Below are 22,941 nucleotides of genomic sequence, written 5' to 3' on the forward strand. Positions count from 1 at the left end.
CCGGCAGGTATCATATTCAACAGTTCGCTGGCCGACCGTGACCGGGGGACGCGGCCTGTGCGGCTGCCCCCCCACATCACCTACACCATCCGAACCAGCGTCTTGTACAGCATGAGGACAGATCTGGTGAAAAATCCTCTCTGGAAGTTTCATCCTCAGAACCTACCGGCCGATGGGTTCAAGTACAACTACATCTTTGTCCCCTTGCAAGACATGATCGAGAGAGCCATCATCCTGGTGCAGACGGGGCGGGAGGCCGTGGAGCCGGCTGTGCAGACGCAGGCCATCCCGTACCCGTGCCACACCAGGGACCTGTGAGTAGGCCCCACACAGCCACCCCGCCCGCGGGCGCCTGCTTTACGGTGGATGTGCTTTGTGTTTGGATCTCTGAGCAGAGGACGTCTCCGAGCTCCCCTGTAGGTGTTTCGAAGGGCATTTAAGGGAAGTCCACGCCCCGGTTTAATTGCTTATGATTGCCTTCCTGCACCCGGGCGACCCATTCACAGGGGGAACTGCGGAGATTATGGGATAGTGCGGAACGTCACATTTGACACCAGGCATCCATAGCTTTAAAGACCCTTCAGGAGGAATCTGAACAGAATTCACAGGTTTCACGTGCAGACCCTGAACAGTCAGACTGCTTGCAGGGAGGGGGAGGGTTCAGAGGCCGTGGGGGTGGCTTAGGGGCTCGTGAGGCCGTCTGAGGGCACCTGGGGTTAGCTCCTGACCTGGCTGGTGATGTCCTTGTGGGAGAGAAGGGATGGTCAGTTATGGGCTGGAGCAGCTGGACCACATCACTGGAAGGACAGTGGGGCCTGGGCCAGATGGGGCTTGCAGAGTGGAGCAGAGGGGGTGCCCCACTGGACGCGGACCCCCAGGTGTGGCCGGGTGGTCATGAGCCCGACAGCCACAGTGCTGCACGGGTGGGCTCAGCCCTGAGGGATGCTCTTCCTGGAGCGTCTCGTCCCGTGTCCCAACGAGATGCCCCGGGAGGCAGGTGTGGGGAGCACAGAAGAAGGGGGTGAAGGGAGGCCGGCAGAGGGGCCACCTGGAACCTGTTGGTGATGGGGCAGGTGGCAGACACTCGCCCTCCAGGGGCGCCACAGAGCAGGGGCCGCTGCACAGCAGCCCCCTGACTGGGGCCACGCCCCCTGACCTGACGCCTGCCTCGCCCCCTCCTTCTCGCCTGGCCGCACGCCTTCCGCACCATGGCTCCCTGGGGCCTTTTCATGAAGCAAAACCTGGTTGCTCAGGCGGTACCTTCCCAGGGCGGCCTGAGCACAGGCTGCACCCGCGTGGTTGCTTCTCCAGGGGTCTTAGAGCGCGGTGCCCAGGCAGAGGGTCAGGAGCAAGACACCATTTGGAGACAGAGATCATCAGATGACCAGGGTGCCATTGGAACCAGGACCGCCTCACTATGCGGATCATCTGAAAGCCCATTACCCTCCGTCTTTGTAAAGTGAAGACTTTACTTTCAAAGTGGTGATCGTTTTGGCTTTGGATGTTTTCAGCCGTTCCTTCTCTGCTCCTGAAGTATTTTTTCTTGGAGACCATATCACCTAGAGCAAAATTTGAGAAAATAGCTTTTTTCTAGCCAAGTGTCGTGCACAAAACCTCACAACAGCCCCAGTGCCAGGGCGTTGTGGGGATGAATGGCCCGTTTCCAGATACCGGGAGAAATGGACTTTTTATGATGCTGTCCCTTAGCCGAATCTTGGGAAGATGGGATTCCGAAAGCCTCTCTCTAGCTCCAAAGCATGCTGTCGATGTTCCCCCTGGAAGAGGGGCTGGGGTGAGCAAGTAGGAGGGGCGGGTTCCTCTCTCCGGTGCAGGGGAGCCTGGGGTTTGCCCCCAGGAGGGTGCGCTGTGCAGAACGGCCCCCATCCCTGCAAACGTCCTCACGGCAAGTCGGAGGTGGCCCGCATGGTGGCCAGCTTTCCCTCCGAGCCGACCGTGGTGCTCAGCTAATGGGCTTTGTGAGGGGGAAGGGCCCCATGTGCTTTCTCACCCCTTGTGAATGGGACCCATTCAGGCCTCAGGCTGGAGGGAGACACGGTGACTCAGCGACTCTGTCCGTCAGTCATTACTCACGTTGAGAGTAGCCGCCATCTGTCCCCGCCGTCATCATATATTGTCACACAGTATGGACCATGCTGTACTTTCTGTCTCCCTGACCTACTTGGCTTATAACGAGAAGCTTGTCTGTTTTCATCCCTGTCACCGATGCCGCCCATCCTGTCCCTTCTCCCTTCTGGAAACCGCCACTTTGTTCTCCGTAGTTATGAATCTGTTTCTGTCCCCCCCCCCCTTATTATTAGTGCTGTTTGTTTATTTTGGTCTTTTTTACTTTTTTTACTTACTAGAAGGAGAATCACGTGGTGTTTGTTGTTCTCTGACTTGTCTCACTCATCATAAGACCCTCTAGGTCCATCCATGTCGTTAGAAATGGCAAGATCTCATTCTTTTTACAGCTGGGTAATATTCTATTGTATACTTTGGAATATATGGTATATGGTCTATAGACCCAGGGTCATCGCAGGACCTGAAGCCCTGTGGGTTGGCACATTCCTGCCCTGCACTGCCTGAGCCACGTGTCTAGCTATGGCCTTGGGCCATGGGGTTGTGGGGTCACTTTTACTCATTCTCTCCTGGGATACGGTAGGATTTCACGATTTCTCAGAAGTCTCTGTTTTACTCCTTTGAAGCACGAGAAGCAGTAGCCTCATTTTCTGAGAGTCAAGTCTTGGAGACCCTCATCGCCATATATCCTTCTGTTCTGTCTGGTTTCCACCGATGTCCTTACCTGAAGGCTCGGTGGGCCTGTGGGAGGTGGAGGCCCAGTGGAGAGATCCTATAAGGCCCTGGTCCTCGGCCACCAGGGCAATGGCTCTGAAGCATGGTGCCGACCCCCAAGCACACTTGTGGGAGGTTTTAAGTAGCTCCTACTACTTGCAGAATGAGTCATACAGTTGTTAATGGTCTCATTTGTTTGACTATTTACTATGTACTATGTGTCTGTCTCCATACGTGGGTGGGTCAGTGAAGGGACAGGTGAAATCACCCGCTCCCGTGCCCGAGTTGAGGGAAGCAGAGTCTACACATACAATAAAGCAAACACTTGAATTGAGCCCTGGAGGGAGGTAAGAGCCCTGCTGGTGTGGGACAAGGATGGCAAGGCTTCCAGAGGAATTATTAATGTGGCCAAGGGCAGCCTTGCCAGGGAGGTGACATTCAGTCTATTAAACAAGAAAAATTCAACTGAGTAAATTTAAAGATCAAATGGGCTTTATTCAGGGTTCCCGAATCAGGCATCAGGCATCATCTCATGTGGCAAATATGAAGAAGCTCCCAGAGCGGGAGAAAGGGAAAGGCTTGTCAGGGCAAAAGGAGAACATTCAGAGGGCATTATTAGCAAAGAGCACATTGTTTCAGGCCAGGCTGCCCTCCGAGGGGAACACAGGGGGCGTCTCTGCAGCGCTGACCAGGTGATTCCAGGTCGACTGGTGGAAGATGCGCACTCCTGGTGGCTGGAGCTGCACTTAGGCTTCGCTCGCTGATGTGGCTCAGCACAAGTGACCCATGTTTCGGGCCTGTTCTCTCTCTCTCTCTCTCTCTCTCTCTTTCTCAAAGATTTATTTATTTATTTGAGAGAGAAAAGGAGAAAAAGAGAGTGAGGGAGTGGGGGGGCAGGCAAGGGAGGAGAGAGAAAATCCTAGGCAGAGTCCCTGCTGAGCCTGGAGCCCAGTCTTACAACTTTGAGATCCTGACCTGGCTGAGCAGGAGCCTGCTTCTCCCTCTGCCCTTCCTACTCATATTCTCTCCGTCACTCAGTCTCTTTCTCAAATGAGTAAATAAAATATTTTAAAAAAAGAAAGAAAACTTGCCTTTGGAGCCAGGTCCTCCTCTTGCTGGTCACAGACCTCGGGCCAGTGATGTGACGCTTGCTGGTGGGGATCCCTGCCGGGATCGGGATGCTTGTCGCCCGCCGGCCCACCTCACTGGCTTGCGGGGCACAGCGGTGGCGTGCTGCTGAAAACCAGACCTGGGGAGGGGACGGACGAGACCTGCCTGTGAGCGCCTAGGGCGATCTGGGGGCCGTGGGGGGAGGCAGAGGAGCAGCGGGCAGAGGCCGGGCTGCTGGGGATGTGGAGGCCGCTCTGCACTTTGGACACAAGCCCTGCATCTTGAGTGAGAAAAACAAAAGCCAGTCCCTCTGGTTCTTTCCCTCTCCTGTCCTCTTTGAACTCGGTGGCTGCAGCTGTGGCTAATAGAGGCCAGCAGCAGGCAGAGGAGACGCTAGGCAAGGGGTCATCAGAATGTAAATCCAGCATTTGCCACCTTCAGGAAAAGAGCTGGTGCCAGTGAGTGTTTCTGACGATCAGAGCGTCCTTTCCTAGATGCTTAGTAAATCAGCGGTTTGATTTCCTGTTTGCAGACTTTGGCTGAAGGTACTTTTGTCTCAGTTCCAGACTAGGAGTGAATAGTCGGAAGCATCTGGAACACACCTGGTTGATTTATGCGGTGTGGACAGTAGGGGGCGGGTGGAATCCTATCCTGACCTCCCTGACTTTGATAGGTTTCTTTTTTTATTGTGAGTTTCTATAAACAAATGAATATCAAGGGTTGAGACAACAGAGGGAAAAAAATCCTACTTCATACCCTCTTCTTACACGTCGGTTCTATTTTGTTTTGTTTTCGGACTGCTCCTCCACGCGTTGTCGTGGTGATGCGCGTGTCACATACCGGACGTCATGAATCTTGCTAAGACACAGGTGCCTGCGCTGGTTCTTTGGAAAACAGTGTGTCCGGCACTTACCAGGTGTCAGGTACCGTGGGCTCCTGGGTTCCTGGCAGGAAGGAAAGGTGTTTGCTCAACGTGAGGCTCGAATTCACATCCTCAGGAGCAAGGGTCACGTGCTCCACCACCTGAGTAGGCCGGCGCTGCAATTTTATTTTATTTTATTTTATTTTATTTTATTTTATTTTATTTTATTTTATTTTATTTTATTTTATTATTTTATTTTATTTTATTTTATTATTTTTGCAATTTTAAAATACATTACGTGTACAAGGGCCTTCGGTATGTTCTGCTTCTCTTTTTCCATTTTCATGGAACTATGTTTGGACTTTATTTATCGATTCTCTCTGAATACTTGGAATATGGGTGCCGACGGTCTTCGTCTCCCAAGAGCTGTTTGAGTAAAGTTTCTATCAATTTCCAAGTGGAAGTCCTCAGGAACTCCCAAAGTTACTAAGTGTACTTATAATAAGAAAAATATAAGGGGCACCTGGGTGGCTCCGTTGGTGAAGTAGCTGCCTCTGGCACAGGTCATGATCCTAGCATCAGGTCAAGCACTAATAAAATCTTTAAAAAAAAAAAAAAGAAACCTCATATTTAGTGATGCTTTATTGTTGTTCTGGTGGATATCTTATAGTTGCAACATCATATGAGTAATATCAACCCTTTATTTTTTTATGATGTGAAATAAAAGCAAAGTAATTTCTCTTTCTCCACCAGTAAATTTTCCTCTCCATCATGCAATTTTGGTTGATATTATCCAATGTCTTAGATTATACCATGAAAGACACCTACGCTTATAATCTGTGTTTGTGAACTTTGAACAAATAGCCTCTAATTTTCACACTTGCCAACTTATTCTCTGATTCATTTCTCCTAACCTTCTAATTATTGTTTGTTTCATCATTTCTACATTTCAGGGAACATAACATTTCCTGTCTGTCTTGTCATATGAATTTCCATTTTTGTTTTAGTCTTTCTTTTACTGGAACCACATGTTCATCGCTGAGCATTATCCTAATACTGTAATTTACCGGTCATCCTTGGGTGGGCCAAAATTTGTCTTCTAGTAATTTCTTTAAGATGATCATATGAGGTCATATAACCTGAGTTCTTACATCCTTAAAACTCTTTGCAGCATTTATATTTGAAAGGCAGCTTGGCTGCATATGAAATCCTTGACTCAGTATTTCCTCAAGTATCTTGTAGAAATAACTCCATTATCTGTGGCCTTGAATGTGATTATGGAGCAATCTGAGGCCGCTTTGATGTTTTCCTGCTTTTATTTGACCTGTTAATTTGGGGGAGTTGCTGGTGACTTCAAAATTCAGTGAATTCAGTGGGATACATTTCTTTTTTTTTTTTCTTTTCTTTCTTTCTTTTTTTTTTTTTTTAGTGGGATACATTTCACTGTTGACCATTCTAGGATAATTTTGCATGGCGCAGGATAAAACCTTTCGATGTGTAGATTCAGGTTTAAGTTTCCTTGTATGGAAATTTTGTCAGATCTTCAGGGTCTCCCATTGCACGGATTTCTTTTCCCTGCATTTCTTAGCCATAAAATTTTCCTACTTTACAAAAAAAATATGCCTTGTATCATTTCCGATTCTCTTCGTTGTGTTTCTTATGTCAATTTTTCACGGTCCCATACCACGTTTTATGCAGTATCGACATGTGCTTCTTCCAATTATATCTTTGTTTGTCTGATGGATACTGTTTTCCTTCTATTTCTTTCTAGGTTTTTCCAGTTCACACTTCATTTCGTCTTGCTGTCTTGCCACCTCATCACTGAATTGTAGCAATTCTGCTACAGGGTGTTTTTTTTTAATGTATGGAATTCCCTTTTTAAATATTTTTACATTTATAGCAAAAAATATGTTCACTGTTTTCATCTGCTTCACGGTACCATCTTTTGGGCTTATTTTTTTCATTTGTTACTAACTGTGCGTCTCAACCACCTTTATCCCTCACATAAATGTGCTGGATTTGTGTTCTTATTGTTGTTACTCGTTCTGAATGAATTGGGTATTCCTGGCCAGTCGTTTGCAAGGGGTCCCATTAGTGGTGAGGACCAGGTGACATTCCCGTGGCCACAAGGGCTGAGAGCTTCCTGCAGATACATGTGTTCTTCGCATAACAGTGGGGTCCGGTGCAGGAGTGGCTTCTAGTACCACCCTCCCCTTAACATGCAGCGTGGCATCCACTTAACGCATCCTGTTCCATATGCTGTACCCTGGATCGTGCCCAGGACTTTAAGAAGAGCAGTTTGACGACACCTTCTAGATCTGCAGAGTGTAGGGCTTTGCTACTGGTATCTCCCTTACCTACTTCTTTGTGTGACTCCTTCTTGACCTTGATTATTTTAGCAGCTGTTTCAAATACTTCCAAGCATTTGTCAAAATCAGAACAAACATTTTTCCCTTCTCGTTGACTAGGGGCTGGTTCTCAGCAGCGGATTAGGCAAGGGAGAGGCACACAGCCACCTACTACAGTTGCTCACTCCACGCACTTTCTCCCAAGTGGCCTCACTCAGGCTGTACGTGCAGAGTGTCTGGACGTTCTCTGGCTCCGGGGTAGTGGCTGTAAGAACTCCAGAACTGGGTTTATTCCACTGCAGACCTGTCATGACTTTCTCCTTTACAAAGGTGGGGGGTCCATAGGACACGCACATCACAGCCCCAGACCCACAGAGAGTCCCCACCCAGCGCGACTTCCGGGCAGTAACTCGGGTGGAACCTTAATATTTGTGTGTGATACTAACTGGCTGTTTGTAAGATGTTGCTGGAAGTACAGAATCCGATAGCCATCAATTCCAGTGTTTTTAAGTAAAAAAGATAAAGTTGACGAACACGTAGACAGACAGTTTTCAACCCCCCGCCCCCACACTCTGTATTAGTTGTTTCTAACTTTACGAGTGATCCAAGCTTCATTTTTGTGGTGAATTGGGCTAGCCCGGGAGAAGTGACGTCCCCTGTGGGGTACTCAGGGGTATATAGTATATGGTGTTCCCGTTCACAGACTTTTACTTGCACTGGACACTATGAAAAACAAGGACTAAAAAGTCCCAGAAAATTCATGAAACTGAGTAACATGTGAGTTACCTTCCCCATATAACACACAAGTTAACTGATATTTAGCTTTAAAATGTGATGCACAAAGTTGATGGCTCAGCATAGTCATCTTAGGCAGAAAAATGAATAAAAATAAGTTAATCCCCCTTCCTTTTTTTTTCACGCACTCATGGTTTCATTGGCAAATATTTGGCTCCTGCTGCGTGGCCTGTCTTGGCCAAGCCGAGGAGCGGGAGGCCTTCCCCAACAGGCCCAGCCACCCAGTGTGAAGGGCAGATGGTTAACACTCTGAAGGGAGGTCTGGAGGGGGGGTCCCTTCAAGGCTGTTGCAGCAGGGACCCCGCTAGACGGTCCCATCCCCAGGTCAGCATCTTTGCCTGCACCCTTGTCCATCTACACTGCTGCACGTCCGCTGTGGCCTTCCCACGTTCTCCTCCTGGGCTTTGCCACCTCCACTTCTCTGTCGTCACTGCATTCAGTGCTCCGCTTAAAAACCACACACCTGATAGGTTCCCTCCCCTCCTTCCAAAACTCTTTCGTGGAATTCCCTTGTTTTTTTTTAGTAAACCTGCTGTCACCTAGACCCACAAAGTCCTCGTAGGGTTCTGGCCCCGCTCATGTGCTGCCTCCACCTCCTAACCCAGCTTCAGATTCCTGCGATTTCTGCAGGATTCATTTCCACCTGTTCTGCCCTCTGATGTCTCTTCCACGGACGCCTTGGCTAACTACCCTGTTGCAGTTAACATCCCTCCCCACTAGGGCCGGAGCTGGTCTTCCACATGCTCGACCACGTGTGTCTCCTCATCCTGGCTTATGACAGGTGCGCCCCAGCCCCACCAGAACCAGGCTCCTCCATGACAGGACCTTTCTCTGGTTTGCTCACGGACCACATGGCCCATCAAATGGCTTGCCCCTCTCGGCAGCCCCCATGATGGATCAAATCATGAGTGTGTGGCCCAGAGCTCAGGGGGGTGTGGGGTGAGAAGGCGGGGCCCCGGTTGGGGTGGGAATCCCATATTTACAGCGGAAGTCACAGTGAAGGGACCGAGACAGAAGGAAAGTCAGGTTCTAGAAGCAAAAGGAAGGAGGGAAGGAGGGACCAGTCACTGGAACCAAACCCCCAAGAAGTCAAGAAGGAAAATGATGGAGAAATGCTCCTTGGGTGTGAGGTGTGGCCGTCACGGGCCTCCTGGAGGTCGGCCGTGTCAAGTTGCGTTGGACAGGGAAGCCCGTGGGTGAGGTCGGGGAGTGAGTGGGGAGGAAGAGCCAGGGAGACTTTCTTTCTTTTAAAGATTTTATTTATGAGCGAGCAAGCATGAGTGTGGGAGGGGAGGCAGTGGGGAGGGACAAGCGGGCTCCGTACTTGCTGTGGAGCCCAGTGAGGGTCTTGTCTTATGACCTGAGCTGAAGCCGAGTCTGACACGTAACCGACCGGGCCCCCGGGCGCCCCACGGTGGGGAGACTTCGAGCGGCCACTTGTCAGGTATCTTGTAGGCGATCATCCACAGTCACCGGAGAGGTCGATGGGAGATAGACCGGTCCCCACTGACGGGGAAGTTGTGATCATGGGGTAACGGCCGATTTCCTTCTTCCCACCCGCTCTGCTGAGGAGCGTGTCAGAGAGCAGTGACGGGGCGGGGCAGTGGCCGCTCAAGGGACCTCCAGCCGGCGAGCGTCCTTCGTGACTTTGCACACCTCCCGGGACACCACCAGCCGACCTAAGTCACGGGCCCGTGGAAGTGGCCGCACGAGCTATTGCTCCGTAGAAGGGTTTGCGGCTTGTAAGGATGACGGGGAAAGCACGCACGTGGGACCCGACCCCGAGCGGAACGCGCCCCTTGCCCTCGGACGCTCACGGGATTCTTCCCTTGCAGATTCTTGAACAACGTCGGTTTCTTCTTCCCTCTGATAATGATGCTGACGTGGATGGTGTCTGTGGCCAGCATGGTCCGAAGGCTGGTTTACGAGCGACAGATCCAGATAGAGGAGGTAATCGGCAGGGGGGGCGGGCGTCCTGGCCCGTAGCCGCCCCCTCAGCCGGGGTCCCCGTGCCCGGGGTGGGGCGGGGGTCTGGGGAAAGCGTTTCCCGCCTGCCAGGGTTAGCGGATGTTTCTTGTGGGGCTGCGAGGGAGCCCAGGACGGGCGGCCGGGTCGCTCACTTGGCAATTTTTACACGACCCGGAAAGGCCCAAGGGCGCACTTCCTGCCTTGACTTGTGGGGCGATTCCTTCGCGGACAGCCTCGCCGTTTTGGCTTTAACATCATTAAAACTTGGAACAGTCGCAACTGCTTTTAAGGATGACCGTCCCGGGTGGAGGCCGGCGTCCGGGGAGGACGGGTGTGCACGTTGCCCGCTGGCCTCCCGTCCTTTGGTGCAGCTGCTTCCCGCGTTGTTCGCTCACTTAGAACCGACTTACCCCTGCATTTCTGTGTTTCCCCCTCCAGCAGGGCCCCCGGGTGGGGGGCTGGGGTCGAGGCCCGGCCGCACTGACCTGGTCTCCTTAGCCAGTGGCCAGCCCCACACCCGCGGCCTCCCGGGGAGTTCTGGGCTGAAAACCCATGGGTTTACCGATGTGATTCCGGCGCCATCACTTCAGGCCGTGTCGTTGTGCGGAACGCCTTCCGGCCCGGTCCCCCCTCCCTGCTTTGTGCTCTTTGTCCTCATTAAACCAAACCAATAGAGCCAAAATGATGAAAAATAAAAACGAAGGAAAACAACCAAAAAAATAAATAAATAAAAGGGGGGGGAGGGTGTGGAAGAAAGAAAACCAGCAGCGACCAAATGGACGAGGCAGCGCGGGGCGGGCTCCCAGCCCTGACGTCCCCAGGGCGCCCGCCACACCGGGGCCCGGGCTCGGGGAAGGCGTCGCGTGCGGCCTCGCCCGGGTCTCATCTACTTCTCGGCCTCGGGGTGGTCACCGTGCTCTCCCTTCCTCCTCGGCAGTACATGAGGATGATGGGGGTGCACCCCACGGTCCTCTTCCTGGCCTGGTTCCTGGAGAACGTGGCCACGTTGGCCCTGAGCAGTGCCGCGCTGGCCGTCATTCTGAAGGCGAGCGGCATCTTCGCCCACAGCAACGCCTGCATCGTCTTCCTCTTTCTCCTGGATTTCGGGGTGTCGGTCGTCATGCTGAGTTACCTCCTGGGTGCGTTCTTCAGCCGAGCGAACACAGCGGCCCTGTGGGCCAGCCTGGTGTACATGATCAGCTTCCTGCCCTACATCGTGCTGCTGGTCCTCCGTAACCAATTAAGTGTCGTCGTTCAGATGTTTCTGGTAAGTGGGGTTTTTCGTTTCGTTCTGTTGCTGTTTTTAGAAACGCACAACACAACCGCTGCACCCGCCCAGCAGTCGGTCCCGCAGCACTTTTTGGAAATTGGTAGCACCTCAGAACAGCACAGGACCTCCGTGTCTCGTTGTTTGCCGGATGGAAAGCAAGAGATTTCCAGAGCTGTTTTATTTATTTTTTAAAAAGATTTATTTATTTATGATAGACATAGAGAGAGAGAGAGAGAGAGAGGCAGAGACACAGGCAGAGGGAGAAGCAGGCTCCATGCACCGGGAGCCCGACGTGGGACTCGATCTCGGGACCCCGGGGTCACGCCCTGGGCCGAAGGCAGGCGCCAAACCACTGAGCCCCCCGGGGACCCCCCCAGAGCTGTTTTAGAAGCAAAAGAAAAGCATTTCTCCCGGGGCATCAGGGATGACGTCACGTCGGGTGGAAGGATCCCTCCACTAGCAACGTCACAATCGTTCCCCCGTTTAAGGCACCTCCTGAAAAAGTACAAGAATTTTCTTCGGTGCTCGATGTGATGTAGGGACCAGAGAGGTGCCCGTTCCCTGTTTGATGAGAGCTGCCTGGGGAGCGCGGAGCCGGGAGGGAGCTGGGAACTGCGTCCTCGTGGACAGGACGCGCGCGTGGCTCTGAGGACGTCAGCTGCAGGGCGCCAGCCCCGTATTTCAATTCCCCCCGCAGGTCAGGCCAGGTCCCCAAACTGCAGCCTGCTGGGAGGTGTGAGCAGAGTCCTGAGGGAGCATTTGGGAGGTGCCCAGGAGGGTGGACCCTCGGGGCTCCTGTGGGGTCCCCTGAAGGCCGGCAGAGGTCGAGGTGGCAGCTGATGTACCCTCTCCCGTGGGGATGGGGTCCCTTGTCTGCTCGTCCGGAGTCTCCGCGTGAAATACCTCTGTGGAGGCCTCCTTAATCTTCTTGAGCATCGTAAACCTCCAGGGCTCCTGCTGGCCGTTTCCCAGCAGCACCGATGCGTGTGCCTGACAAGCAATCGCCGCCTTTGTTATCATTATCATTTAAGATTTTATTTATTTGAGGACGCACATGTGCACAGGCAGGGGGAGGGCAGAGGCAGAGGGAGAAGCAGGGTCCCCGCGGAGCCGGGAGCCCGATGTGGGGCTCGACCCCAGGACCCCCAGATCATGGCCTGAGCTGAAGGCAGATGTCTCACCGACTGAGCCCCCCGGGCGCCCCGAAATGCTGCCTCTAATCAGCATTTTATCCATCGATAGGTGCTCACAGTTCCAATTAGCTTATGTCACACCTGCCGTGATTGGTAACCAATAATTTCGGCTGAGTGTTAACGAGCTGTTTGCAGGACCATTAAGGCGACGCCGGGGACCATTCACCCCCAGCCCCACCTCCTTACATGTAGGAGAAGCCGTGGATCACCTGCGCGAATTCCAAGTACGGTTGTGCGTGTTTCCGTGCTGCAGCGTGCAGCGTCTGGTGCCCCTGTTACACGCTCAGATGTCTCCTAGCCGCCTCCCCCCCCCCCGTCCCCCCACAGAAATAATCAAACTCTGGTGCACGGCGATCCTCTTAAGCGTAAAACGCTTTCCCAGGGCGCTTTTCTGTGGACAAAGGACCTTGCAATGGAAATAAGGCCTTTCCAGCGCCGAATGGTGCACGTGCTCCATCGGGTGCTGCCCCTGCTCCGGCGCGTTCGCTTAACCTAAGAAAGGGGCAGTCGCCGCGCTCCGTTTGCCGCTGTTTCGCACGCCTTCCCGTGTGCAGCGTCTCGGGCTTGCGGCGCTCGGAGCATCGCAGCAGAGACACAAGCCGCTTCTGCGTTCACAACTAGCTTGCTCTGCTGCTTCCAGAACGGGCTGGCGTTGGGCCCGGCCGCCCAGGGCCCGCATGCCCGTGGGCGCCCAGAGCCGCAGCCCGCCCGCCTTGGTGGGGACGAGCGCCGCGCTTGCTGGGGTCCGCACACGCACTAACACACTGTTTCCCCCTCCCCGTGCCGCGGGCAGTGTCTGCTCTCCACCACCGCCTTTGGACAAGGAGTGTTCTTCGTCACCTTCCTCGAAGGGCAAGAGGCAGGTAAGGGATGCTCCGCGGCACAGAGATCAGTGAGTCGGACCGGTGGGGTCGGGCGGCTGCGGGCGGGCGGGCGGCGTGCAGGGCGGAGGCCGGGATGGGGGGAGGCAGCAGTGGGGGCAGAAGGGACGCGGCGCTGCACACGGTCACACATGTCCGAGACTGGCCCGTGGCTAACGCCAGGCCCCCCGGGAGCCCGGAAATCGCCGTGCGGCTCAGCAGCCTCATGATTTGCTGGAAGACCCGCGATCCCCGGGGTGACCTGCAGCTCTCGGCTGTGCTCAGCTTTGCTCTGAGCCTCCAGGACGAGGGAACGCGCCTGCCGCAGTCAGCCCCACGACGGCGTGTGCGATTCCGACCCTGACCTTGTCCTTCCTTCTAGGGGTTCAGTGGGATAACCTGTCCCAGCCCCCGGAACAAACGGGCATGACCTTCGGCTGGGTTTGCTGGATGATCCTCTTCGATTCAGGCCTCTATTTCGTATGTGGATGGTACCTGAACAACTTGGTTCCTGGTAAGAATTCTGCAAGTGAAAAAAAAATGCTAAAATAAGCTTCAAAAAAGAAAAAAAAAAGCCCTAAACCCGGTTTCAAACAATATGTGTGAATATCAGAATGATTGCTTACTCTTGACCTCAGGCTCAGAAAGGGGGCCCGTACGGCGTATCGTCGAGGGGACGGTGAAAGTTCGAGTCCCGAGTGGCAGGTGAAGCCACCTGAGGTCGGGACGGGGGAGCCCGGGGTCACCCACCGATGGTCACGGTTCCCCTGCTGGGCTAGTGGGGAGGGGTGGGTGTGCCACGTGCCGGCTGGACAGACAGACACAGCTTTTGCAAGGTCTCTATTTTATATTTTTAGCAGAAATGCTTTGATGACATGCGATGCCCTTGCTGAAATTACTTGTGATTCTGTTTCTGTTTTCCAAAGCACCTGAATCTTTCAAATGGCATCTCGCCTTTAGAGTCAAGAACTAAAAAACAAACAAACAAACAAACAAACAAATAAATAAATAAATAAAATTAAAATAAATTAAAATAAATAAATAAATAAATGAATAAATAAAGTCAAGAACCAAAACCGAGGGAAAGAGAGAGAGAGAGAGAGAGACTGACTCTGATCCTATAGATTCAATATGAAGGGACAGAAAAAAATCCCGTCCGTTCTATTTACAAAAACGTATTTCAGACGCGGAGAGCTCACGTGTTAATTGAAGGATGACGGGGAACCCAGATGGAATGTGCCGCCGACAAGGTTATTTTGCAGAAAAGGCAGGGGAACGTGGCCTCCAAGGGTGAGAGAGGGAGCGCACACCTGAAACGTCTCTGAGTTTGGAATATTAAGTTGCACGAATGAAAGGGTGGGTTCCGGAAAATAAGTTTTTAAAAAAAATGAGCCGAGGAACTGCAAGGTAAAGGTGAAACAGAGCGAGAAGCGCCGGTGTGACGAGGCGGCTCGCCCGCTCGGGGGCCGGGAGGGCGTTCGGGGCGTGTGATGTTGTCGGTAGCGGTCGGTCGGCGGGCGGGAGGCGTCAGGAGCAGAGGGTCGGGGCGCGGGGGGACGCGGGACTGGAGGGTGGTGGGGAGTCGCCGCCCAGGGACAGGCGGCCGGAAGCAGGCGGACAGACGGGCCTCGCAGACCGAAGCACAGTGGGAGTGGAAGGCTCATGACCCCGGAGGAGAGAAGCCGAGCTTCGGGGAGTGAGGGCTCGCCCGGGACAAAGCGAGTGGCGAGGGGTGTCCGTGTCCCTGTACGTCGCCGGCGGCTCAGGGTCCACAGGGCGATCGCCGGGGGTGTGGGTGGGAATCCGGGGACCTGAGTCTGGGGCTCCTGGCGGGATGCTGTCCTGTATCCCATGACGGGCCGGTTGCACCCCCTCCTGCAGCGGCGGCCGCTCCCGGAGCCACAGGGCGGGAGACAGAGGGGTGCGGGGCTGCGGGGCTCTGTGCCGTGGAGGACGCTGCGGCCATGAGGAGGCAGCGACACCGCGGGGGCCCAGGGCGGGCGGCTGGGGAGGCCGGCTGTGGGTGAGGAAAGGGGCCGGGCCACGCGGACAGGGACGTGGTCTGTAACGGGCGCCCACGCGGGGCCCTGGTGAGGGATCCGGGGAGGCCCTCGGGCTGCGGCCCCTCCCTGGGGTCCTGCAGAAGGTGAGCGGGGAGACCGGGCCCAGGAGGGAGGACGGGGGAGCCAGGGTCAGCTGCGCTGCCTGGGCGGGCATAGAGGTCGGGGCCGAGGCTCTGCCCCGGGGGAAGGAAGCACACGCAGCAGGCAGCCGTGTCCAAACCCGGAGATGGAGACAGGCCACCACCGCGGGCAGGTCCGGTGCGAGACTGCCGAGCCGGCGGGGGCGTCCGATGGTCCGTCTCAGGCACGCGGACCTGCTGCCCGGTGGCGCCGCTGGGTGTTGGCAGCACCCGTGCCTCGCTGCCCGTCCCAAGAGCAGTAGGATGTGTCCGTGCGAGTCTAGCGTAGAGGACAGTATTCATCAAGGACGAAACCACACATCTGGCGAGGGACGCCCGGGTGGCTCAGGTCGTGGCCTCGGGGTCACGGGACCGAGTCCTGCGTCAGGCTCCTCGCTGAGCGCGGCACCGGCTTGGGATGCTCTCCGCCCCCCATCCCCACAGGTTCCCTCTTTAAAGATCGGAGAACGTGAGGTAGAGCTGAGTAAGCGGACAGGGTGCCACGTTCCCCAGCGTGGGCGTTTACCATTTTAAGTGTGTTGATTGTCTCCAAATCAGTGCGCAAGTTCATATGCCTCATACCGCTTCAGGGGAAGCATTCTATTGGTAAAGTCGAGCGGAACCCACATAAATCATTTTTAAAAAAATGCTAAAAAGGGAATTTGGTTTCAACCGGTGAAATGCTTCTCAAGGGCAGTGAGAAATGTAAATTGATGACAGTGGTCAAAAATTGTTGAAAATAGTGAAGGGGGGATCCCTGGGTAGCTCAGCAGTTTCGCATCTGCCTTTGGCCCAGGGCGTGATCCTGGGGTCCCGGGATCAAGTCCCGCATCGGGCTCCCCGCATGGAGCCTGCTTCTCCCTCTGCCTGTGTCTCTGCCTCTTTCTCTCTCTCTCTCTCTCTCTCTCTCTCTCATGAATAAATAAATAAATAAATAAATAAATAAATAAATAAATAAATAAAAAAAAGGAAACTGCCAGAAAATACTGATGGGCTTTCCGATTCCTAAGTGGGATTGCGATTTTGAGGAGCTCTCTGACCCGACGCGTTCCTTTTAGGACAGATGATTTCCATCGCTCCTTTACGCTCCTGGAATGGGATCCGCAGCTAGTGAGGCCGCCTTCCCACCTGATTTGAAAGTTTAATGTACATTAAGTGCGGGCGTCCGCGGGAACCTTGGGGGACACGGCTCAGCCCGTAGGATCCCAGCCCCGCACCCTCCTTCACTCGCCCCGTCTGCGTGTGGTCGTGTCCTTGAGCCTCCGGTTACACTGGGTGAGCGTCGCCCACGTCTCCGTGGCCGCGGGGCCACTCGGAGGATTCCGTGCACGCGTGGAACTGACCACGTCACCGGGCAGCGGGGAGGGCCCGGAGCTCTCCTCGGGGGACGTGCGGCGATCGTTCAGCGCTGTTTTTATTTTATTTATTTATTTTTTGACATTTTATTTTATTTTTTATTGATTTATTCATGAGAGACCCAGAGAGAGGCGGAGACACAGGCAGAGGGAGAAGCAGGCTCCATGCGGGGACCCCGATGTGGGACTCGATCCCGGGACTCCCGGGTCACGCCCTGGGCTGAAGGCGGCGCTAAACCACTGAGCCACCCGGGCTGCCCAAAAATAAACTGATTTCCATCGTGTTTTATTTATTTTTTTTTTCAGGAGCTTTCGGTTTAAGGAAACCGTGGTATTTCCCCTTTACCGCATCATATTGGAAGAGTCTGTGTGGCTTAGCGGCAGGAGGACGCCGCGCGCCTGGCCCTGACCTGTCCTTGCCCCACGAGGACTCCGACAGGGAAGGTCTGTAAAGCAGCCGCGTCGGAGGCACGTCCGTCTTCCCTTCCGGTTGCTTCGCTTCTGTTTCTCGTGGGGCCGGAGTCTCCAACTGTGCACCTGCCTCGGCTGCCGGCTGCCCCGGGGTCCGTGCTGGGCTCAGAAGCACAGCTCAGGGCCACGTCCCGAGGAACGATCCCCCGGTGGTGGCGTTGGGCCGGGGGCCAGAGCGCCGGGGTGCTTCTGTCACCTGCTGTTTGCAGAGCCTCTGTGCGCGCGTGCACCTGCTCCACGGCCGCAGAACGAAGCTCGGGTGCTAGCATGAGTTTGCGTGAGAAACAAAGGCGAAGGGGGCAGCTGCCCGGTGTGCTCGCCGGAGACGCCACGAGGGTTCCCCCAGGCCTCGCCTAGGCCGTCCCGTGGAGGCGGGACTTCAGAGGCAGCCCCTGGACGCACAGGCTCCCATCACGGCGCTTCCATTTATATTTTTTAAGATTTTATTTATTTATGAAAGATGCAGAGAGAGAGAGAGAGGCAGAGAGCCAGGCAGAGGGAGAAGCAGGCTCCCTGCAGGGACCCTGACGCGGGACTCGATCCCGGGACCCCGAGCCGCCCGGCCGCCCCGTAACCCGCCACTCCGCTTCATTTCTGCCGTGATGGTGATGTAATTGGCCTCTTGGTTTCCGTGGGGAAGGGACTCGCGCCGCCGGGTGCGTTTCTGGCAGCTGCGATCCGCGTCCGAGGCTGCGCTGCCAGGGCCGAGCCGCGTTCCGGGGGCCCCGGGGCCCGTCGGGGTGAGTCGGCATCTTGTCCACAGGGTCCTTGCGACACAACGGGGCGGGGGCAGCTGGAGGAGGCCCCCCGGGCGTCGCCCTGGTGTCCGTGACCAAGGAGTACGAGCCCCACAAGGCGGCCGTCCGAGACCTGAGCGTCACGTTCCACAGCGACCAGATCACCGCCCTGCTGGGGACCAACGGCGCGGGGAAGACCACCGTCATGTGAGTCCCGCCCCACGCTCGTCGACACACGGGACAGACGGACGGCCCCGTGGCCCGAGCCGCTCGGCGCTGGCGGTGGTGGCCCACGGGGCCCCGGGACAGCGGGCGGGTGGGGTCCCTGGACCCCTCGCTCCCCGCAGATGACGCGCCGTGTCTTCACGTGGGCCCTGGGGCGCCGCACCGTCCCCCCGCCCCGCTTCCTTTCGCTCTCCTGTCTCTGGAACTTGAATCGGGAGGGATGTCTGCAGGGTTCTCCACCGCCTGAGTCCCGGCTTGACTTCTGGTTTGGGGCCCAGCGGCTCCAGATTTGATTAAAGAACCAGACCGTGGGGCTCGATCCCACATCATGAGACCAGGACCTGAGCCAAAAGCGGGAGTCGGGCGCTCCACCCGCTGAGCCGCCCGGAGGCCCCTGCTTTGAGCTTCTAAAGCAAAGTAGCAAAATAACACACAGAAATCTCCAAGAGAAGTCAGAAAAAGGGAAGTTTTGCTCTGTGCTCGGAGCTGAAGTCCAGCTGCCCATCCCGCCGAGCGTTCGCAGTGTCTCAGCTCAGGACGGTGAGCCCTTGGGCGTCGTCTCTCCTACCCCCAGGAGGCCTGAAGCCCGCGCGGCTCGGTCCCCGGGGAGGTTGGCGGAGCTGCAGCCTGTGCGGGCCGCGAGCTGGGCCGGCGCAGAGCACTTTCGGGAGCTGCGCCCTCCCTGGTGCCCTCGGGGCGCTGACGCTGGGGCTCAAGGTGGCCGTGATGCATCGCCCCGGGGCGCCCGGCGCGGGGCTCTGGGGCCGTGTGCTCATCCTTACACCTGCCGTGGGTGGTGGCCGAGCTTACGTCCAGGTTTGCGGGGTTGTAGATGGGGCCGCTGTGGTCCTCCCCGTGGATACTCCTGCGTGGACGCACCCGTTCGTCTTGTGCATAAGCAGCCAGGGGCGGATTTGGGATTTGCTACGAGCTAGGGGCGGCGGGCGTGCCTATAAAGTCTCGGAGCCGTGAGGACGGCCCCAAACCTGAGTAGTGAAGGTTCTGAGCGGGCAGCAGGGCCAGGCCGTCCCCCGGCTCCCTCTGACCGGGTCGGGGCGGCGAGCTGCCGCGGGGTCCCTGGAGGTCACACGTTCCAGGTGCATGCAGGCCGTGGGGTGGCGGGCGGGCGGGCGGGGCTTGCCTCAGGTCTCCCCAGGTTTTAAAGATTTACTTATTGGAGAGAGAGGGAGCACAAACGGGGCGCAGCAGAGGGAGACGCAGACGCCCCCCTGAGCGGGGAGCCCCACCGGGGCTGGACCCCAGGGCCCGGGTCGTAGGGGAGCCCGAGGCGGGTGCCTCGCCGACTCAGCCCCCAGGCGCCGGTTTCCTTACCTGTCACGGAAGCTGGGTTCATGATCCTGAACGCCCGCGCACCGGCATGTTCTAGGGGCTCAGGTTTGGGGCCGTAAGCATCGTCACGGGCCCCCACTTCCCGGGGGAAGCCAGCGACACCCCGCAAGCGCCGTGGGGTGCAGCCGGCGGCCCCGGGTCTGGCATCCGGAGCGGCCGCCTCCGGGCCCCGAGCTCACGCGCTTCTCCGGCAGATCCGTGCTGACCGGCCTCCTCCCGCCCACGTCTGGGGCCGTCCTGGTCCACGGCAGGAGCCTGCACACGGACTTGGCCGCCATCAGGAGGGAGCTGGGCGTGTGTCCGCAGCGGGACGTCCTGTTGGACAACCTCACCGTCCTCGAGCACCTGCGGCTCTTTGCCGCCATCAAGGCTCCGCACTGGACCCGGCGGATGCTGCGCCGGGAGGTGAACAGGTCAGCGCCAGCCCTGCCTTCGCCCTCCTGCCCGTGACCATCCAGAGGCGGAGCCGGGCCTGCGGCAGCTTGACGACCCCCGTGTCCCAGGCTGACCCTCCCGGGGGCTCCGGGTCGCTGCAGGGGCCAACGTGCAGGATGGCTGCAGGCTTCAGGCCTCAAAATACAGACTTGTGGTCTGCACGTGGTGAAGGTGGAGTCGGGCGGCCTTGGGGGTTTTGTCCAGCCATATAGCCCCGTGCGCAGCCTCTGGGTCCCCCGCCCCCACCCTGTGCATGACCTCTGGGTTCCCCGACCCCCGCCCAGTGCACGACCTCTGGGTCCCCCGACCCCACCCCGTGCATGACCTCTGGGTCCCCCGACCCCACCCCATGCATGACCTCTGGGTCCCCCGACCCCACCCAGTGCACGACATCTGGGTCCCCTGCCCCCGCCCCGTGCAGGGCCTCTGGGTCCCCTGCCCCTGCCCTGTGCACGACCTCTGGGTCCCCTGCCCCTGTCCCGTGCACAACCTGTGGGTCCCCTGCCCCTGCCCTGTGCACGACCTCTGGGTCCCCTCCCCTGCCCTGTGCATGACCTCTGGGTCCCCTGCCCCTGCCCTGTGCACGACCTCTGGGTCACCCGCCCCCACCCCGTGCATGACCTCTGGGTTCCCAGACCCCCACCCCGTGCACAACCTCTGGGTCCCCTGACCCCGTCCTGTCCACAACCTCTGGGTCCCCCTGCCCCCGCCCCGTGCAGGGCCTCTGGGTCCCCCTGCCCCCCTTCCAAAACTCTCCTGTGTCTGAGACCTGGACGCCCACATGGTGTGCCCCTGGGAAGGAGCAGGGGACCCTTGTGCGCAGAAGGGCCGCTCTTATTTGTCCCTTGCTGGTGGCATTTGCGGGAGCGGCTCCTCTGGGAAGGCGGGTGGCTGCGTGTGCGCCGGGCCGCAGGGTTTGTGGCAGGTGGCCCCGTGGTGTGTGGTGGGTGGGCCTCTGCTTGCCCCCATGCAGCATCCCACCGCGCCGTCCCATGGGCCCCCCGCCGTCCTACAGGCCTCTTGCAGCATCCTATGGGCCCCCACCGTCCCACGGCCCCCCCAAGCATCCCACAGGCCCTCCACTGTCCCACGGCCGCCCCATCCCACGTGCCCCCGCAGCACCCCGCGGAAATCTAGGTCCCTTGAGAAAATACTCCTGGGAGGGGGACGACTGTTCTCCCCAAACAGCCCTGGGTGGGTCCTGTGGCCCCCGCGTTGCGGCCCGTTGGCGCGATCCCTCCGAAGGCCAGGGTGGCCGGGGCAGGGCCCCCGAGTCCCCAGTCGCTGGCGGTCCCGGCGGGTGGACGGAGCCAAGGAAGGCTTTAGGCGTTCGGGGACAAGAGCGAGGAGCTCTCCTTGCAGGACCCTGGAGGATGTGGAGCTGACGCGGCATCAGCACACACAGACCCGCGTCCTGTCGGGGGGCATGAAGAGGAAGCTGTCCATCGGCCTCGCCTTCCTCGGCGCGTCGCGGACCGTGGTTCTGGACGAGCCCACCAGCGGGGTGGACCCCTGCTCGCGCCGCGGCATCTGGGACATCCTCCTCAAGCACCGCAGAGGTAGGACAGGGCCCCTCCGGAGCGTCCCCGGGGGCCGCAGAGCCGCGTGGGGCCGGGTGCCAGCCCCGCGAGGACGCGTCACTGCTCTCGGAAGGAAGGGCCACAAGGGTGCAGGCGGAGCTGGTGTGTCGTGAAGTTTTTCAAGATCTTTACTGCAGAGAGCGAGGGGGCTCTCGTGGGGGGAGGCGACCTGAGGTAGGCCCCGCGCCGAGCAGGAGTCCGGGGCACCCCATGACCCTGAGGTCACGGCCTGAGCCGAAACCAAGAGTGGGGTGCTCGTGGGAGGGAGCCACCGAGCGCCCCAGAGGCGGCGTCCTGCAGCGTGTCCGCCGTGCTGGGCTCGCCCCCGGGGCCGGTGTCCCTCTGTGACCGCCTGGCCCGCGTGATCTCCGCTGCACTGACCCCGTCCGGGCTGCGCCTCCTCCTGGAATCTCAGGCTGCGGGGTGGGCGTGCGGCTGTGGCCGGGAACCCGCGTCCTGCGCTTGCTGAGGGAGCCTGGGTGCTCCCCGGGCACCTGCTGGGCGCTGACCCCGGGCCCCGTGCGTCCCGCTGCTCCGTGACGGCAGGGACGGGCAGGGACGGGCTCCACCGTCTGCCTCTGTCTGTGACCCTGACACCTAACCTGCGTGGACGCGGCCTTTCACGCAGAGACACCCTAATTTGGAAACCCGCGGCGAGGACCGGGAGAGCTAGCTGGGTGCTGTCGGGTGCAGGAGTGGCCGGCGGGGTTTCCGCCCCGCTGCTCTCTCCGACCTTCTGTGTACGGAGATGCCTTCTGATGCCCCCATCTCCCGCAGGACATGGAGACCTGCTGCTTAAGACACAGAGAGGGGGCGCCTGGGGGGCTCCGTGGCTCAGGTCGTGATCCCGGGTCCTGGGGTCGAGGCCCGCGTGGGGCCCCTGCTCCCGGGGCACAGGGGGAAGCTCCCTGCTCGGACCGGACCCTGGGGCCCACCTGAGCTGTGAGCGTGTCGCCCCAGGTCACGGGGTCCTGAGGCCGCAGCCCCCTCCGTCCTGCGCCTGCTCGTGCGCCCTGGGGAGTCACGTGGGAGCAGAGGGGGAGCCCCTGAGCCCCCGGGGTGGAGGAAACAGGTGGCGGAGACGGGGGGGCAGGGATGGGGATGCTCCAGGGTCTCCAGCCCGGGTCGCGGCACGTGCTGCCGGTGGAAATCTCAGGAGCGCGACCTCCGTGGTTACCCCTCGTTTCCCGGGGCCCTTGGAGGGTGAGCGGTGACTCTGGGGTTTGAGGGAGACTCGGGGAGGGCCCCGGGGAGCAGGCGCCACGCTGACTGGTCGGCCCGAGGGCAGACGAGGCCGGCAGGGCCTGGGGGTGCGGAGTCACATCAGCGGGGTGGGGTCCCTGGGAAGAGCCCTGGACCTCGTCCCCCAGCCTCCCGGGCCCAGGCACCCCTGGTTCCCCACCCGCA

At 57.9% G+C, this 22,941-nt stretch overlaps 1 protein-coding gene across 1 annotated transcript in view; it reads left to right on the plus strand.

Moving 5' to 3' along the window:
- ABCA13 (ATP binding cassette subfamily A member 13) overlaps positions 1–22,941 on the plus strand; it is a 265,035-nt gene that overhangs the window by 142,744 nt on the left and 99,350 nt on the right. Inside the window, exons 39-47 of the mRNA XM_055301220.1 lie at positions 8–314; positions 9,744–9,858; positions 10,814–11,143; positions 13,133–13,202; positions 13,582–13,713; positions 17,043–17,180; positions 17,971–18,151; positions 19,714–19,932; positions 21,317–21,513. Of these exons, the coding sequence (XP_055157195.1) occupies positions 8–314; positions 9,744–9,858; positions 10,814–11,143; positions 13,133–13,202; positions 13,582–13,713; positions 17,043–17,180; positions 17,971–18,151; positions 19,714–19,932; positions 21,317–21,513 (1,689 nt within the window). The remainder of the gene's footprint in view (positions 1–7; positions 315–9,743; positions 9,859–10,813; positions 11,144–13,132; positions 13,203–13,581; positions 13,714–17,042; positions 17,181–17,970; positions 18,152–19,713; positions 19,933–21,316; positions 21,514–22,941) is intronic.

Source organism: Nyctereutes procyonoides, unplaced genomic scaffold (genome assembly GCF_905146905.1).
Source record: "Nyctereutes procyonoides isolate TBG_1078 unplaced genomic scaffold, NYPRO_anot_genome, whole genome shotgun sequence".
In the NCBI taxonomy this organism is placed as follows: Eukaryota; Metazoa; Chordata; class Mammalia; order Carnivora; family Canidae; genus Nyctereutes; species Nyctereutes procyonoides.